The 18,631-nt window shown below is 26.9% G+C and overlaps 1 protein-coding gene across 2 annotated transcripts in view; it reads left to right on the forward strand.

Annotated features, from left to right (window-relative positions):
• Positions 1-5,939: 5,939 nt before the first annotated feature.
• LOC129607970 (uncharacterized) overlaps positions 5,940-18,631 on the forward strand; it is an 85,246-nt gene continuing 72,554 nt past the window's right edge. For both annotated transcript variants that reach the window (XM_055519251.1, XM_055519252.1), the window contains exon 1: positions 5,940-6,247. In XM_055519251.1, the coding sequence (XP_055375226.1) occupies positions 6,181-6,247 (67 nt within the window). In that variant the 5' untranslated portion in view covers positions 5,940-6,180. The remainder of the gene's footprint in view (positions 6,248-18,631) is intronic.

Consider the following 18,631-nt stretch of genomic DNA (forward strand, 5'->3'; position numbering starts at 1 on the left):
AACTTATTAATTTGTGTACAAGAATGACATCCTTTACAAGTGTACATTTCATATGTGTTCATTATATTAAGTAGTTATTTCCTAGGTCCTTTGGGTTTTTTGTTTCCCGAAACAATGAAATTCACCAAAAATTTATAAAATTTCTTTAAATTTGAGATAACACACCAAAAACATCCCTATACATTTTTATGTGTGTTCCATTGTACATACTAATTTTTTGATTCAGAAAGATTAAAGAGGACCCATTGCACGTTCACAAAATAAGTTAAAAATTAATATTGAGATAATATTAAGTATCTATATAGTCAGTATATATAATTTATTTTGTATAAATGTACTAAGATAACGGTATATTTATTTAATATATTACAGTTATAATTTTCACACGTACACTTACACTAACTCAGAGTGTATAAGTATTAAAAATTTCTTTTTTAAGAGTCAAAAAACTTTATATAGGTACTAAAAATTTTTACTCGGGTTTTTGCAGAGCAAAGGATAGTAAATTACCAATAAAACTGTCTTACCTATATAACAATAGTTATAAATTCTATATTTCTTAAATGAATACACAGTATAAAAAAAAAGTCCTTTGAAAACTTCCGTATACAATACATACTGCTTTAACATACATATTATATGTTCCAATATATTACAAAATTTCAACTGAATTTGATTAAAATTCGGTTCTCTTTTAAAGGTCTACAAAAGACAATTTTATATTTTAAGAGTTCTTAATTCTAGAATTATAGTTCAACGTATATCTATGTGAAGATGATGGTATAAAGAACTCTTTATCGATTAAATTTACAATCACGCATAAAACATAAAACCCTTACGATGTTTTAGTTTATATAGTTGGGTCAAAACATGTATATGTATGTACCTAATTGTGTGTATGCCAGCAGACATATGTATATTGTATACTTTATATGTAGGTACTAATAGAGTGTTAATATTGTAATAGGGCTGTATTGAAAGATTAAATGTTCATATATATAAGGTATATTAAAAGGTGACCAGAGCAGTTCAAATGGTTGTCAAAAAATAATGTACGTAAACAAATTTGCACTAGATTGACACCGAATCGAGCAATCTTTATAATAGTTTGATTGAATTCACTTCATAAAGTTGATTTTAAAAAACGGAATGAATATCAAAATCTTGAAATTGCTGTCTCATTTCCATTAGTCATGGTGCCTTCTTATTCCTTTTTTAATTCAACTTCTTTTTTCCCTGATTGTCAGTGATGTGTAAAAATATACAGTTTACAGAGGTACAGAAATTAGAAATTAAGAACATTTGGTATGGCTTACTCATAGGAGGGGTCCATAAAATATGGATATGCGTTTCTCAAATTTTTATGGTCATAGTAGAATATCAAAAAGTATGCTTGTATGATATGATAAAAACATCTCGAACTAGAGATTTGTAACTTTCGCGCGGCGATAGTTTTAGAAATCAATTTCGGGATGCCATGAACCCTTTAAAATATTCTGGAGAGTACCTGTAAAAGAATTCATGAATATAACGGTGCAAGTTTTGTTGAGCACCGCCTTTAAACACCGCTCTTTCGAGGCTCCAGAACCGAGAAAAAGTTTTTAGAAAGACTTCAAGAATTATAAATATACGACCTATCAGTGAAGTGTTTTTACGACTCGTTTTTCAAACTTTGTATTTTCTTCTTGCATTTGCCTATAGTAATAAAATATTTCGTGGTAAGTGGGTAAATAAAATCAAATAGAAATGGTCAAATTACGGTTTTGTGTGTAATAATGTGATATATCCGTTTCCGCTTTTATTTTATTATTATTTTTATTTTTTAATAGAATTTCCGGACATTTTCTGTTTTTAATGTGTAATTTACACTCAATCGAAATTCACTAAACATACAAATGTAAAAAGCACTTTCGTACAATGTGAAATGTAAAATTTATATGGAGTAAACATGAGTGTGCATTATGCAAATAGATGATATATGAATGTGTTTTTTACTATAATACGTTCCGCAATCCAGTATAAATTAACAGTTACCAATTACAGAAATTTTATATGTGCACATCATTCCAAAGGGTTTAATTATTTTGTATAATGATTGTTGTGTTCATGATTTTCTGACATGAATTGGGTGTTTTTCCATTTTGTTGTTTTTCCTTGCCGTTGGTTTATTTTTTTTTGCTTTTTAGAATACGATCGATTGAATAATGAATTGAAGGATTTAGGACAAAGTTAAATGACATGGTAATTGTTGAACTAAAGTAAAAAAAAATTTTTTTTAAATGTGAAGGATTGTTAAAATTACAAGAAGTTTTTTTTTTTTTAATTTCGTTGCTGGTAAATTGAACAGAAAAAAAAGTTAAGAGAATGAATAAAAAAAATTTATCAAATTAAGTGAAATTTTAGTTCCACTCTTACGAATTTTACGATAACGCTTTAATTAAATGTATACAGGCTCGACCAAATTCGTACTTTTGTTATGAAGGAAATTTGTCTTCCCAAAGAGCGTTACAGTCGTTAAGGGGAGAAATGTAAGTAGAGAGTCAAAAAATTTATGTGAAAAAAAATTAATCGAATTTATGTTGTTTAATTTTATGACTCTTCGAAACAAGACTGTAATTGCTCTGTTTTTGATTAGGGTTATAAGCTTAGGTTCAATGGAATACTAATTTGAAAAATACACTGGACGTGATTTAACCTGTTCAGTTTCATTAAATAAATCTCATTAGTTAATGAAATGTTGAAGGACACTGCGTTGCAAAATTAAAATTATCAATTTTTTACCGGTAATTTTAGTAAGGCTGTAATTAATTGCGTCTCTAATTTACAATTTATAAAGAACTTTTTCCAAAAGGCTTATATTAAAGATGTTTTCACACCAAAGGCGATAATTTTGTACTCTTGTGGCAAAATCGTCTCCACAAATAAGAGTTCTTTGATTTTTTTTTAAAATTTTGATTAAATGAATTTCGTCTGCTAATTTCAAAGTAAGACACCATTCCAAATTAATTTTTATTTTGAAATTGCATTTTTGTGCTGTAACTTGAATCAATACCCTGCTCTTAACACTCATAATTTTATTAATATTTATACCCACATGGACGTATGCCCGAAGGGTATACTAAATTTGCCATACCGTTTGTAGACTCAAGTATGTGTTTCTGATCATCGTCGAATTCTGAGCAGATTTAGCTTTGTCTGCCCGTCTGTCCGTCCCAACGATAACTCAAAAACTAATTGAGCTAAGTTCACCAAATTTGGTATTGACATTTCGCACAAGCCATTGTGTTTGATAAAAGTCGTTCAAATTGTTTGGCTCCTTCTGGTAGCTGCGATACAACTTCAATAGTAGTTTGGCCACATCTTAGAAAATATTGAAAATCATCACAAAACTGAAATTTTGTATAAATTATTATGGCAACTTAAAGTTATAGTCTGTCCAAGTTATGACATATTTATTCGCATATAGGATAGCAAATTCGTACGGGTATCACAGAGTTGACATGGTCAACTCTATTTTTTTTTCGTTTTATAATCAAATTGTAGTTTTGTTGAAATTTGTGTTTTCCGTTTTATTTTGTATTACTTACAAAACTGTGAACCCTTCTTAATCATATAGGTGCTTATGAATTTTAAAGTTATTCTAATATTTTCTAAAACAAATTTCAAAATGATAAATGAATATAATTTTTACCTGTGATCTTATACATTTTATATCACTCTTTTTTTTTTATTTTCAGGTAAAAGAAATCAGGATCCTACCTATGTACGTAACTATAAAGGAATTATATTGGAAAATAAATTACGATGAAATGAAAATAAAACTATACCATAATAATAATAACGTGTTTACTAGGGGGGTTTTTTTTTATATACAAAATAAAATCTAAGTGTTTTCTTGAGGCAACTTAAGGCGAAAATAGTCATAAATTTTTTTTGCTTGCCTTTTTTTTTTTTTGTAAATGCATATGATTGTGTATGAATATGTATTATTATTTTTTAAAATGAATAAACATTAAAAAAGGATGTCATAAATTTATTTATGAAGAACGAAAGTTAAAAGAAAAAACGAGAAAAAAAATTGTTATTACAAAAGTTTTGCAGAAAAAAAAAAGAATTCAGTAAAAAACTTGATACTCTTCTAAAAAAAAAAATGAAAGAAAATTACAGAAAGAAGAGAAAAATATGAATAAAAAATTCAAAAAGAAAAGGATTTTAAAGGATATTATGGTTATATGAAAATATAAAAAAAATCTAATAGAGGTAACTATAAAAATAATCTATAAAAATCTAACGGAACAATATTGTTTTTTTATTCTCTCCTTTTTTCTTCTTCATTTTAATATAAGGAATAAATTATTTAAAAAAAATATTTAGAAATATTAAAAAAAATAAGTACCTATGTATTAAATTGCATATATACAGGCGAACACATTTTTTAATGTTTATCCTATAATAATCAATATGGTGAATAAGGAATAAAATGGTTTTATGCTCTTCTAAAATTTTGTTCTTTGTTAAAATTATTGGGATTTCAAGTTTTTTTTTAAAAAATACCCAAACTGTATTTTTTATAACATCTTGAAGATTATAAAAGAATATTTTTATTTAAAAATTATTTAAATTTATAACACGAGCTGTTAAATCGGAGAGCTACTTTTGAATAAAACTTATTTTATTAAAAAATTAGTTACGTGAATCATTCTAAAAATCATACGAAATAAACATGAACTCCAATTTATTTGTCTTTCAGAAAATTGAGACTTTATGAACTATAGTTAAAGCAATTTTACGCTTCCTATAATTAAACAATTTCAACATAAATTTTAGTTTGCTATTCTTAAAATCATGTTTAAACAATAGAAATTTTAGTTGTCCTAAATAACAATAAATTTTAGCTAACTTTTATATAAAATAAATTTTGAATTTTGGCCGAATTCGGAAAATATTTTCAATAATAAATTTGCTTCTAATTGCAAATTGACACACTATGGTTAACATCAATCTTGGAATAATGTAATCGGCTCGAATAGAGCTATGTATAAGTACAATTTAATATTTGTGATATGACACCAAAAGCATAAGATTATCTGTCTGTCAAATGAAGCAAAATTTTGTTACAGAACAAGCTATTACAATTTTCGTACTACGAACAAAGCTGAATATTTTAAAATCAAAATTGCTCAATTGTATTTAAGGCGGTCGATTGAAATCAAAGTTCCAGTCAATTCTTTTTTTGAATTTTTTTCAATCAAAATTCTACTTCGTTATGTATTCACTCTTAATTTCTTTCCTTGTTACAATCATTCCTCACACACATTGCAAATCAAGTACAAATCAATATGGAAGTGAAATATCTGGTTTATCTAACCTAAAATTCGAATATAATAAAGTACTTATCAAAAAGAATTATTTAGCATTAAAATTTTATACTTTTGTAAGATTTTCTTAGAAAATTTCAAAATTATTGCATAAGGGCTTAAAACTAGAATTATTATTATTTTACTTGAATATTATTTTCTAATTTTTTTATCTCATAAATAAAATCTATTATACTTGTACGACATTTTCAATTCTTTTCACATTTAATAAATAATTTTTAATATTATTTAAATTTACATCTTATATCTTTTTGAATATAACAAAATAAATTGAATTGGTTACAAATAAAATTTACAATGATTTATTAAAAAATATACAAAAAATATTTATTAAAAATTTAAAATATAAAAAATTCTTAAAAAATAAAAAATGAAAATTTTTATTTCAATTGGAATTCTTCTTGGTTTCTTTGCATATTAAAAAATATTATAAATATTTTATTTAAATTTTATTTTTTTTTTAATTGTGAAGTGATTTTAAATTTTTTTTTTACAATATACCAAATGTTCAAGTGAAATTTTATGTAAAAATAAAATAAAATAAAAAAATAATCACAACATTACAACATTGTAAGCATTATGTGTAACATACTAACAATTCATTCATAATAACATTTTGTAATGTTACTATAAAAGAAAAATGTTAAAATATAAAATTTACATGCATTGTCGTACATCGATAATTGCTGTATGGGAATAATATTAAAAACCAGAAAAAACATTAATGTGTTAGTTACTAAACTTGTACAAAAAATAAAAATATTGAGGATAAGAAAATTAAAATTTTCAAAATTGTTATGAGATGTTAAGACTGGAATACATTTTCATTTTAATATTTGGATTTTCATTTTATCAAGTTACTGAAACAGGTGAGAAATAATTTTATTTATAAGTAATTACAATTTACATTATTAAAATTTTTACATTATTGTTTTAGTATTTTTTATAGAACAGAAAAATAATTTTAAAAAATTAATTAAAATTAAAAATACTCAATTTATAAATAAATCATTTTGGTCAATCTAAATTGAAAAGGAAATTATGAACTTATAGATAATGACTGAATAGAACAGATAAGTCTGTTATTTTGGAAACAAGGCCAAAACATCAGAATTAGTACGTTATTCTAACATTCTAATTGTGCCGAGTTGACCAAATTTTGAAAATTTAACCCCTTGAGTGGAAATAACGAGTCTCGCCCGTCAAAATTTTCTGTATTAAATTTGAATTTGACGGACGTCGCCCGCAGTTGATGTTTAAAATCATATGATTTTCTTTAAACTTGTAAAAATAAAAATATTATTGTTGCACATGGTCTTTTTTATATTCTAGCTAAATTGACCTTAACATAGATAACAGTTTTTGATTAAATAAATACAAAAATACTTAAGTTTTAATTTATGATAATTCCACTCATAGAATTGCGCTAAATTTAATTGATTGCACGCGCACTATTCTTCGGGATTTAATCGTAAGGCAAGGGGTTAATGAGATTGTACCAAGATCCAATGGTACAAATCCAAAGGAAGTACCGTTGGAATTTCAAAGTTTTCTACTTTCATAGGAAAGTGGAAATTTTTTTTAAATGAACCTAAGTAGAATTTTATTATTAAAAAATATATTGGAACCAAATATAATGACGTTATAAATAAGTGTAGTGACGTCACACAAAATTTGTCTGTCCCAAGCAGTATTCATTTTAAATTCCACCAAATTTTCCGTTTTTTCACAAATTATCCATTCTTATTTCAGAAAGTTTTATCCATAACCTTTTCATATTAAATTTCCCGTAGTTATTGTTACATATATTCTGGCAATGATTCCCAAGATTACACCAGAGTTTTTCACATTTGGTACGAATTCCAAAGGAAAATCCTTGTCGCATTTTAACTTAATTTTTCCCAAGATTTTTTTAAATATCTCCAAAAATATTTTTGTTACAGCCTATTATCATATGCTGACAAAATCTGTGAATACCCACTGATCACAAAAAACACTTAGAATCACTCTATATCTCTTCTAGTTCTAAATCAATATTTTATAAATAATGAAAATTGAATCAAAATTAAAATAAGATGTGTAATTATTTTCTGTCAGTTTTAAATTATTTAAAGTATAAAATTTTCTTGAGGGGAAAAAAATGCTGTTAATTGGGAAGCAATGCATAAAAAAAATTATATTTAACCAATTGACCCACCGTCTAGAAAAACAATTTACAAACTCTTAAAAGAAGAAATAATTTTTGCGATAAATAATATTGTACAAGTATCCATTATGCTTCTATACAATATATAGAACTTTTATAAGAGTTTTAAGAATGAAGCTAGATTTCTATAGATGAAAATTTTATGGTATAGTTTATTAATTTTAATCATAGATTATCCCATGCATTAGATAATTTATAAGTTTTATAATTAAAATTTATATAATTTCTGTTATGATTTTTTTTTTTTGAGAAACCCCTATAATGAAATAGATTTCATTTTCTTCCCCTATTTTATCTATTACGGTATTATTAATTCGATTAAATAGAGCAGAAAGAAAACAAGATTTATAAAGATTTTATATTTAAGAGTAAAAAATTAAAATTAAAAAATATTTTCAATATTTTCTTAATAAAAAAATCAATTTGAAGTAATTAATTTTTAGAATAAGATTTAGAAAAAAATCAGACTATAATATCAGACTACACTATACTTGAAAAACATTTTTGAAATCTGGGAATTGGAAATATTTTTAAGCAATCGGAAATTAGTACATGAAAATTTGAGCTAATGTGCATAATCTATGGTGAAATTTATTAAGAGCAATGCGTCGAAGAGTGAAGAGCATTAAACCTGTACTTAATGCTACTACTTAATCAGGGAGTCTGGTAGTTTACTTATGATGAATGCATACAATGCTATTTCAGCATAGGTTACCTCCATTCACGCAATACTATTGTGTTAATATAGCCCAGTTTATATAATTCAGTCTCAAGCCCATACAATAATTGTTAAAATCTTTATTTGAAACAGGGTGGTATTCGGATCTTTCTGATCTATTATACTTAAAACAATACAAACATTTTTTTTTCACTTGCGGTAATAAAATTTTTTATTCAATTGTTTCAGAATTGCTGTTTTTAATTTTATAATTTAAAAGTATATTATTAAATTAAGATAAAATTTAATTATTTTTGTTTTTCATTCTACATCTTTTATATTCATTTTATATTTTAGAGTGCCTACTATTTTATTTTTCCAAAAAAAGTTTTAAGTACTCTTATACCTATCTGTCTTCTGAATACAATTTTTGACCTGAATATTCTTTCAAGGATTATAGAAGAAAGAAAGTAAAACTTCGCGAAAAAACACACACTAATGAAGCAAGCGAAAAATTCTTTAACCTTCCTTAAAACCTTAAAAGTATTTTGAATCAAAAATTATTCCTTAAAGCGTAATATCAAAAAATGATGTTTTCCCTCAAGGTTTTTTTTTTTTTAAATAATCGATTCATAATTTTTCCCGAGAAATTTTTCTGATATTTTTGAAAAAAAAAAGAGAAAAACAACTTTTAAAAAACAGCAATTGAAATTTAAAATATGAAATTTTCTTTTATTTTTTTTTTGTTATTGTTTGGTTTTATTTGGAAAATATTTTAACTATGACTGTACCTAGAACCTACATTAGAATATTTTCCCTTGAAGACGAACACATTAAAAAATATTTTTTTTTTCGTTTTCTTTTACTTAAACTTCTTCTTCAGTAGAGTTCGCATCTTCTGTTTAAAAAAAAGGAAATCAAACTTTATTACTTATTTGCTAGCACTTTTCCAAAGATATTAAAAAAAACTTGCTTATTTTACACTTTGCTCGCCCGTCAGTTTATCCGTGTGTCCGAAGGAAATTTAAACCCATCTCTCCCTCTCAAAAAATTATAGCCAGGCTAAGCCCTATATTTTGGCTATTATTTTATTGTAACGAAACCACGAAAAATTTTTTTGAATTTTTTAAAATGCTGAAAAGTTGTGAAAGGCTTATCCACCGCGGCATAGCATAGCTTACTTTTAACAAAACGAAATGGCTGTTGAAATTAACTGCTATCCGTTTTTTTTCAAATTTTTGATATCGCTTTTCTCCTAGTCTAAAATTTTAGCAGCTATTAGATTCTAACAAACAATTTTTTTCGTTAGAAGAAAAATTTTTTTTTGGCCCCTTATATTTCCGAAACTGTGAGCTTTTTAAAATTCCTATAAATACCGAAAACTGAAGGTAAGTGTCATGCCGTCATAAAATATAATTATTTTTTTAGCTCACGTAATTTTTTTTTTGCCTCATCCTGAATGTATGCAATCTTTTAAAATATTTTGGTATTTTATTGAAAGTAATTTAAATAATGTACTGTTGAATGGAAAAGTGCTTCCACACAACTCTCTCATTTGGCCTAACTATTTTTTAATCTGTAATGACAAAACATATGAAAATATCCTTGGTACTTTTGTCTTCTCTTTTTTGTTTCAAAAATGTCCTACTTTTTACTGACTTTACTTTAACTACTTGTATAAAATGCAATTTTGATTTTTTCATAGGAATTTATTTTTGGTATTGTTAGAGGAAAAAAAAATATTTCGTTATCATTTTGTAACAGAAAGCCAAATACCAATTGTTTTCATTACTATCATAACAGCTCGGAAAATCTTTTCTGAACAGATTCTCTTAAAGAAATGAACGGGTTGTTCTTTATGAAGTTTTCCAAATATCAGAAATTTTATTCAAAAATTCTAGATCCGTGATATTATTAAAACAAACTAATGAGTGCATTTAAATGTATGTAAATAAATTTTGAAAAGAATTCTAATTTTTTATTGAATCAATTAAAACATTGGTTTGAATCTAATTTATTCGGAATTTCTAAAATTAAAATGAGTAGCCATATGTACTCGTATACTTATTTGAAATTCAAATATAATCATAGAAATGCAATTGGAATTCAAAGGTACACAGCTAGCTAATCATAGAAATAAATTTTCATTTTCTTGCCGTAGGGAATATTTTACTCTCAAATGTTACAAGATTCTAGATTATGACTCTCTTCAATGTTTTTAATTTAACTGCATTTTTATATGGAAATTTCACCGATACCGTACTTTCGGGAATACTATTAACAAAAGTATTCCCGATAATATTAATATTAAAATTTTATGGCACAAAATCATGTTCCAGATTAACTTCCAAAGTTGCTTAATACATTTTACCTTTAATTCCAAAGTAGTTGTTTGTATTCCAGATGCAGTACAACACTTTATAACTGTTTCTGCTTTTTACTAGGTATGAAATTAAAGTTAATTTAAGAATATTGTGTGCGTTTCAAATAAAATTTATTTTGAATTGTGAAAAATTTTACTTTATACCAACGTCGAATTGATAAATTACCTAGAAAAGCAAAAAACAACAAATATAAAACAGACTAAAAAATGGAGAAAAAAAATAGATTTTAACTATACCTCTAGCGATGATAACGTAATATTTCACTTGACAATTGTTTGAATGGAATGAGACAAAATAAGTACACCTATAAATGTTTTTTTCGGTTGTTGATGTTGTTTTATTTCTTTTGCTGGATCATCTTTTATAACTTGTTTTTTGGTTTCGTATATCATGATTTAGAGATGAAAAAATTAAATTCATTTGGAAAGCACATAATCGATTGTAATGACTATTTTCTGAATAACATTCACAGATACTAAGTAAATTGACACAAAATAATAAATAACTGTTACTTTCTAATTAGCGTATACCTCCAAAAATATAATTCTAGTTCTTAGTGTAGGAGTTCATTTTCGGTGATCCGGATTCTTTACTTGCAGAACTAGCAAGTAATAATTTTCCGTTAATTAATTCCTTGGATATAATTGAAAATATAAAACCGCCTTATGGCGATAACCTAACCTTAAGGTTACCGAGAACAGATTTCTTCAAAAATTTTGCTGGTTACCAACCATTAATTAAGCACAGTTTAAATATGTAATAAATAGGAAAGAAAATCAGTTGATTATTTCTCTAAATATTGCTAAATATAACAATTCGACCCGTAGTGAAAGTTCAGTTGGTGGCACCTCATCGTAACATAATAAAGAAATTGTATATAAAATTTTAAGAAAATTCGTTAATGATTATTTTAATGATAGTCAAATCGTAATATCGGCCTTTTCTGGGGGCACAGTTGTTCAGTTGTTGAGCCCTGACATACTCCAAAAGTTCAGCAGTCCGCCACATAGTCCAAATTAGATGAAATATAAATTTTTTTAAAATCGGTTTAGCCGAACTTTAACCGAACACTCTTTTTTAGCATTCGGAATTGAATTTCCGCCAAAAAATCGACATGCAATTTTTGATACCATCACATCACTTCCCTTACTAGATGCAAGACGATTTGTAGAAACAAAATAACAAAAAACATTATTATTTCGATTCTATTACAATTTTTTTCCCGGCAAAGGATGCCATAAATTCAAAATGATGTGGAGGGAAGGTATACGAGTACTATATAATATAAAAGCTACAGATAGAAAAGAAGAGAAAACATCTTTGTTTGTGATAAATTGCCTTAATATTATTTTTTATGAAGAAAAAATTTAGAAAATTTATAGAGTAAGGTTATGTTCAATAATTTTTTTTTTTGTAATTTTTTATTTTTCGAAAAAATATATTGGTTTGCTACGGCTTCTTGTATATTATGATACCTTCATGTACACATTCATATTTTATATTTGCTACAAATAAATTGTTTGGGTGGGAGCATTGCACTATTGCTGTTAATAATGTTTTACTCTAGCAATTTATTTTATTTTAAAGATTTTCTTATATATTTTATAAATCGTGATTTAGTGATACTTGTAGATTTTTGAATTATTATTGGTGCTTAAGAAGCACTCTTATCAAAATGATGGTCGATTTCCAAATGAATTCATTGAATTTTTTTGTTTAAGTTTTTTTTTAATCAATTTTTAATTTAACTGGTCTGGTATATGATAGCAAAAAATTTAGGCGGCAATTTATTAATATGAAATTATTTGCTTTTATGTATGCTACACAATATGTACCCTAGGTTTTTCTCCTTTTCTTACAACTAAATGAAAACCAATGCGAAGACGGTTCCAAAATTATAAAACTCAAGTTTGAAAAAGTGTGAAGGGGTTATAAGTCTCCATATATGTAAGTGTTTTTGTTTCAAATTCAATTCAATTTCTTTCTAAAATTGAAAACTAGAATTGATGAAACCTCCTATAAAACGATGGAATAATCAAAATATTCCTTTCTGCATGTGTAATGTTCGTAGATATGTAGATATGTAGGTATAGGTACCGACTTTATTTATTGCTTGAAAATTTGGAAAACTTCAACTTTTATTTCATTACCCACTTTTAAACTAACTTTTATTTGTTTTATGAAGGTGTAAATCAAACTATTGCTCTTTGCACATTGAAAAATAATAACAACATACCGATGGTAAAGGTATTACACTGAATGTATACTGCATCTCTCATTCATTTAAGTGTAAGTTGATTATTGTAATAAAAACATACAAATATAATTTTATGTAGTAGTATTACATTTCCCCTATATTACGAGTATAACTAAAAAATTAAAGTTCGTTGTGCAGTATACAACAATAGACTCATAATATTTACTTTAGTTTATAACCATAATAACTTGTTGAATTTTCCCAAATAATATTTTTTAATGCTTACCATTGTGCTTACATAGGTAATACCCATTTCAGGTCGTATAAAATTTAGTATTTTTCAAGAGGAATTATTTTTAGTATATCATTTTCAATATAGAATAGTTTTATAGCTTTCACAAAATATGTAGATATTTTACGAGGTGCAATTAAAATTTTTAATGAGGGTAAAAAATAACTGTTATTTTCCAAAGTGAAATAAGGTAAAACTGAACTACTACTATGCCATAAAAATACAAAGTATTGACACGTATACTTCTTAAAGTCAATTTTATATTTTACCCTTTAGCATAAAAGAATTTAAATTTTCAAAATTTACAATTTATAGTTAATAGTATATTATATGAGCGATAGTTTTCACTTTTCACTCTCATCACTTTCATAAGTTATGAAAGTGAAAATGTTTGAGAATATTGTTAATTCCACTTTACGAACTTACACAGTTTTTATTACCCAAGGTTTAATTTTCCTTAAAAAATTCGCGTCGAAAAAAAAGTTCGCTTTGAAAATTTTACATCAGACGAATTACTTAAGCAAAGGATTATTGTTCGAATTCTCTCTAAAAGACCCCTGCTCCAATAAAAACGCTGAAACAATGGTCACCAAAGGTTGATGAATAAAAACCACTCCAGCGATTATCCTACAATGTTTGCAAGTCTAGCAATAGTCGCCTATCTTCAGACAGTGGTAACCTGAAAGGATCGGACCAACGTAAACCACGCAATGTGAAACAGAGGAATGCCCTCTGGACAGATTTTATCCTAGAAATGTTAATTGAACGATAAGGTGCCCACATCTGACACGTGAACTCCAAAGTGGGTCTAACCTATGATAGATAGAGATGCTTACCAATATGGGGATCATCAAACTTTTTTATCTATCATTGCCAGTGGTACGTATATTTAATTTTAGAAGACTTAAACATTCTTCGATATTCCGACATCTTTTTCTGAACGAGTGCCATAAATTATCGCCCCATAGAAAACTAAGAAAATTATGGTCGAAAATTAGTTGAAAATTCTATCAGTTTCGGTGTTTGCCGTATTGTACGCATAATATCGAAAACTTTCCGTATTTACAATTGAGAATTTTAAAGATATTTTTTTTTTTCGAAACTATTGATATTTTGGCAATAGAAGCATTGTATTCAAAATTTCACAAAAAAAGGAATCTCTTTTTCCATTCTAAAACTTTATTAAATTCAATTATTTTACAGAATTGATTATCAATGTTTTACTTATCCGAAAAAATGTCCAAATAATTTAGAAAATCAGTTTTAAAATTAAAAAAAAAGCGGTGAAATTTCCTTTTTTTATAATTCAATTGTATTTACTACCTATTTATGTACTTTGTGAATTGAAAAGAAAGAATCAATCATTACCATTATTAAAATATCACAAATTTGATGAGATTCCTTTAAAATGATTAACAAAACAAGAGGAAAACAATAGAATTTAATAATATTTTGCCTACAGTGAAATGCAAAAAATGAGAACGTAATGAACTCTTGGAATAAAATTGCATGGAAAATGTACCGGATTATAAAGCAGCAGGAAGCCTAAAAAAGTTAGAAATTAACGGGACCTAGAGTTAGTCTCCTTTTACAATTTGTATTGTTATATTGGTGTCGCGATGACATAGCTTAATTGAGTCAGTACTGCCTTTATAAAACATAGGTCTAGTGTCTATTGCCAGCTAAAGACGGTTTTTTAAAAAGATGACGATTGTTATGAAAGATTTAGCAAACACTAGCATAAAATTTTCAAATTAAACACATTACTTCCGGAATGCTGCAATAAGGAGACAAAAAATTCCACTTACATATTATTTGAAAGCAATAATAATTTTATTATGGTCCAGATTGGAGATCGTTCAAGAGAACACTCTTGAAATGAGAATCTTATAAAAGCAGTGATTATGCTTCGCTTTTCTAAATAAATTCACCTATATTTTTTCTGAATCCAAAACGAATTTCCAATCAGAAATGAGAAGGATCCCCAAACGAGTTTTTACTATTTTTCTTTACCTTACATTTATTGCCGTTTCACCGTTTCTATTTTTCCAATCATTTTTCCCTCTTTTCCCTTTCATAAATTTAAAATATTGTTTACCTGCTATGTTAATTTTATTCCCATACACAAAAAAATAAAAAAAGTTTCATCATTCATCTAAATTCTTCATTTATTTTTGATGTTGAAGAATAACTGGCACAAACAAGAATTTAAAACAGAAAATTATAATAAAAATTTTTTTCTCTTTGTATTTCTTGATAAATACAAAAAGAAAACATAATGAAAAATAAAAAAAAATATTTCAAATATTCTCCACTTTCACTTTTAAACATTTATTTATTTTAGTTCATTTTTCTTTTTTATTTGCACAGTAGAAAACAAAGAGAATAAAAAAAAAGGAAAAGGATAATGAAATTCAGCTGTGTTAAATAACAATGACGAAAAATTATCAAAGTAACTGAAATAAGCTTTGGTTTTGATTCTGTTTGATATTCCAAAAGAAAAAAATTAAATTTTAATTTTGTCGTCTGTTATGCCGCAAATTTCTAACTATGAAAAAAAATTTTTATGCTAAAGTTCCATTTAATGAGAATACGACCACGATAAGTAAACTGTATTGCAGTTTGATTCACTTCGACATTTCAATTAAATTTAATGATTTATTTAAATTAAATAGAAGAACCATTGAAACATAATAAAGGAGTTAAAAAAGTCGTTAAATAAAAAACTTGCTTCCAAATTCTTTGGCATGTAAGAATACCCTTTAGTGTCAGGAGCCGGGTTCGCGCTATTGCGAATTTATTACGGAGCAATGCCCCGTGAAGTACCACCTGTATAGGCTGGGGAAGTTGGGCTCCCCCCTGTACAGATTTTGTTGAGGCAGTGACGAGACCACGGCCTTTCACATTCTTTGCGACTGTCCGGCACTGGCTGTTCACCGTTGCAATTGCATTGGATATGGGTTCCTAAGCGTTCGGAAACTGCTGTCAAACTCCCTTAGGGATATTTAGTTGGGACGGGAATATTATAGGTAGAAGCATGGAGGGGGCTACAAGAAGTCAGCTCCCTTGAAATCTACAATCTACAATACCCTTTAGTGTTCTATGTTTCCATCTTGACATAATTCACTCGTGGTTTGCTCCAGTTAGTCACTTCAAATTAACTCAGTATTTTATGAGGTGGCTCGCGTTAACATCTCAAAATTGATTTTCATTCATTCATTTCATATTGCAATATATAAAAAATTAATGGCGCCCGAGCATCGCTTCATTACAAAAATTACTGGCGCCCGAATATGATTCACGATTAATGAAACTTTTTGGTTTATATTGAAAATATTAAGGTTCACCTTGTCCAACCATGGCCTCTCTTAGTGGACAACAAACGAACATTTTCATATGGGAAATTATTAAAGAGCAATTAGCAGCAATAGATTTGCAATTTTCTTTCAATAATCATGAATCATGTTCGGGCGCCAGTTAATTTAAGGTTTAAAAAATCACTTCAACTACACAACTACATCTTGAGAATTACAAATCATGGAACTAATATTCGATATTTGATTAGAATAAATTAATGAATAACTTTAGTTCTAATACAAATAAATTTTTTCTGAAAAAAAAATCTATAACTTGAATGTTCTTGACAATATGCGATAATGAGAACATTTAAAAACCTTATACAATCATAAACTTTGTTTTGTCTCACAACAACGAATGGAATAAAATTGTCTTTCTCTCAATTTAATGATGAGGTCACATGGAGAGAATTATGAAAGTATTTTTGACAATGATTACTGACATGATATTGATTTTGATTAAGACATTTACTATATACATACAAACATAATATAAAATAAAAAAAATAATAAATACAATGAAAAAACAAGAAAAACTAAACAATAAATTCAATAGGTATGAAAATTATAAGATAAAAAAAAAAACAGAAACAAAACAGAATTTTTTCATTTTGCCAATTCTATCTTTCCTCAAATTTTTGTTTTTTTTTGTAGAATCATTTGAGGAAAGGAGGAAGGATATTTTTTTTGTAATATTGTTGGTAAATTGTGTTGAATTAATGACGTTTTATTTCCTCATTTTGAGCATTTTTCTTTCTCTTCATTATTATTTTTATTAAATAAGTGCCACGTGGATAATTTATATAATGATAATTTTTTGAAAAAATAATGAAAATTTAATAAAAAAACAATCATAAATCTATAATACAATTTCGGCAATATTATTTTGTGTTCTTATTGTTTTCAGATTATTTTTTAATAATAATTTTTTATTGTATTTTAAGTTATTTTGAATCTTTTGTTTTTCTCTTTATTAATAAATTATTATTAGATTAATTATTGAATTAAAACTTTAAAAATGTTGATTTTATCATGAAAATTTTTGATTAAATAATTAAATTAAAAGAAAGATTGCTTTTAGATTTTTATCGTAAATTTACTTGTACTTATAATTATTTATACACAGAGAAGTTTGATATCGAAGGTCTCATTGGTTTTAATTGAGTTTTGAATTAAGTTTAAGAAACAAGGAAGGCTTTTCAAAAATTCTTATATAAAATTTCGTGTTTATTGTGGTTTTAAATTAGGCTTTACCAGAGCAATTACTTCTGACATAAAAAATGCTTGATTCATATTCCTCGTTTGGTACAGAAATATCTTCAGATATCTCCGAACAAAACTTTAAAAAAGTGTTTCTGAAAATACTATAAACATATCATAAACCCGGTCACTTTGTGCTGTGTGTAAGGCCATGTGGGCAAAGAAAGAAAAGAGGTAGTTGACGCGCTGTCAATGGCAGGGGCTAATACACTCCTCCTTGGGCCGGAGCCCTTTTGTGGAATTCAATTACATACTATTTGGGCCAGAAAGAAAATGGTCGGGAAGTTGGAGAGCTTCTAAGAGATTATGACCATAAGCGATTTAAGAAGATTATAGGTTTGAGCAAAAATCAAATGAGAATTCTCACTGGGATTTTGTCAGGACACTGCACACTTAGGGGCATCTGAGTAGGTTAAGTGAAGGCACTTGCAGATTCTATGGAGTGTATGAGGAAATCTCGGCACATTTTCGTTCATGCAAGAATAGAAATATTAGGATGGCAGAGCTGCGCTCTTCCGAGGGTGCTCGAATCCATCAGGAAAGTTATTGCTTGAATCAAGCAGCAGAGTTGTAGACTATGCTCAACGGTACTTAGATGGATGACATAAATAGTCGACCTACACCAAGGTATGAGCTATTGATTGAGTATTTATTAAAGAACAAATTTTTTTACACACATATTTTACTAAGACAGCATGTTTCTTACATGAAACCAAAACAATTAGAAAAGAAAAATTTCAATTTTACATAAATTTTTTATTTTTCAAAAATTTCTTAAACCCTATAATATTTTTCATAAACAAATTTTATACAAAATAGCACAAGTATTTTAATAATCAGAAATTTTAAGTACTCCAATGTCACTTATATTTATTATGTAGGTTCCTCTGCTTCAAAATA

Source organism: Condylostylus longicornis, unplaced genomic scaffold (genome assembly GCF_029603195.1).
Source record: "Condylostylus longicornis isolate FDR11 unplaced genomic scaffold, ASM2960319v2 ptg000030l, whole genome shotgun sequence".
Classification (NCBI taxonomy): domain Eukaryota; kingdom Metazoa; phylum Arthropoda; class Insecta; order Diptera; family Dolichopodidae; genus Condylostylus; species Condylostylus longicornis.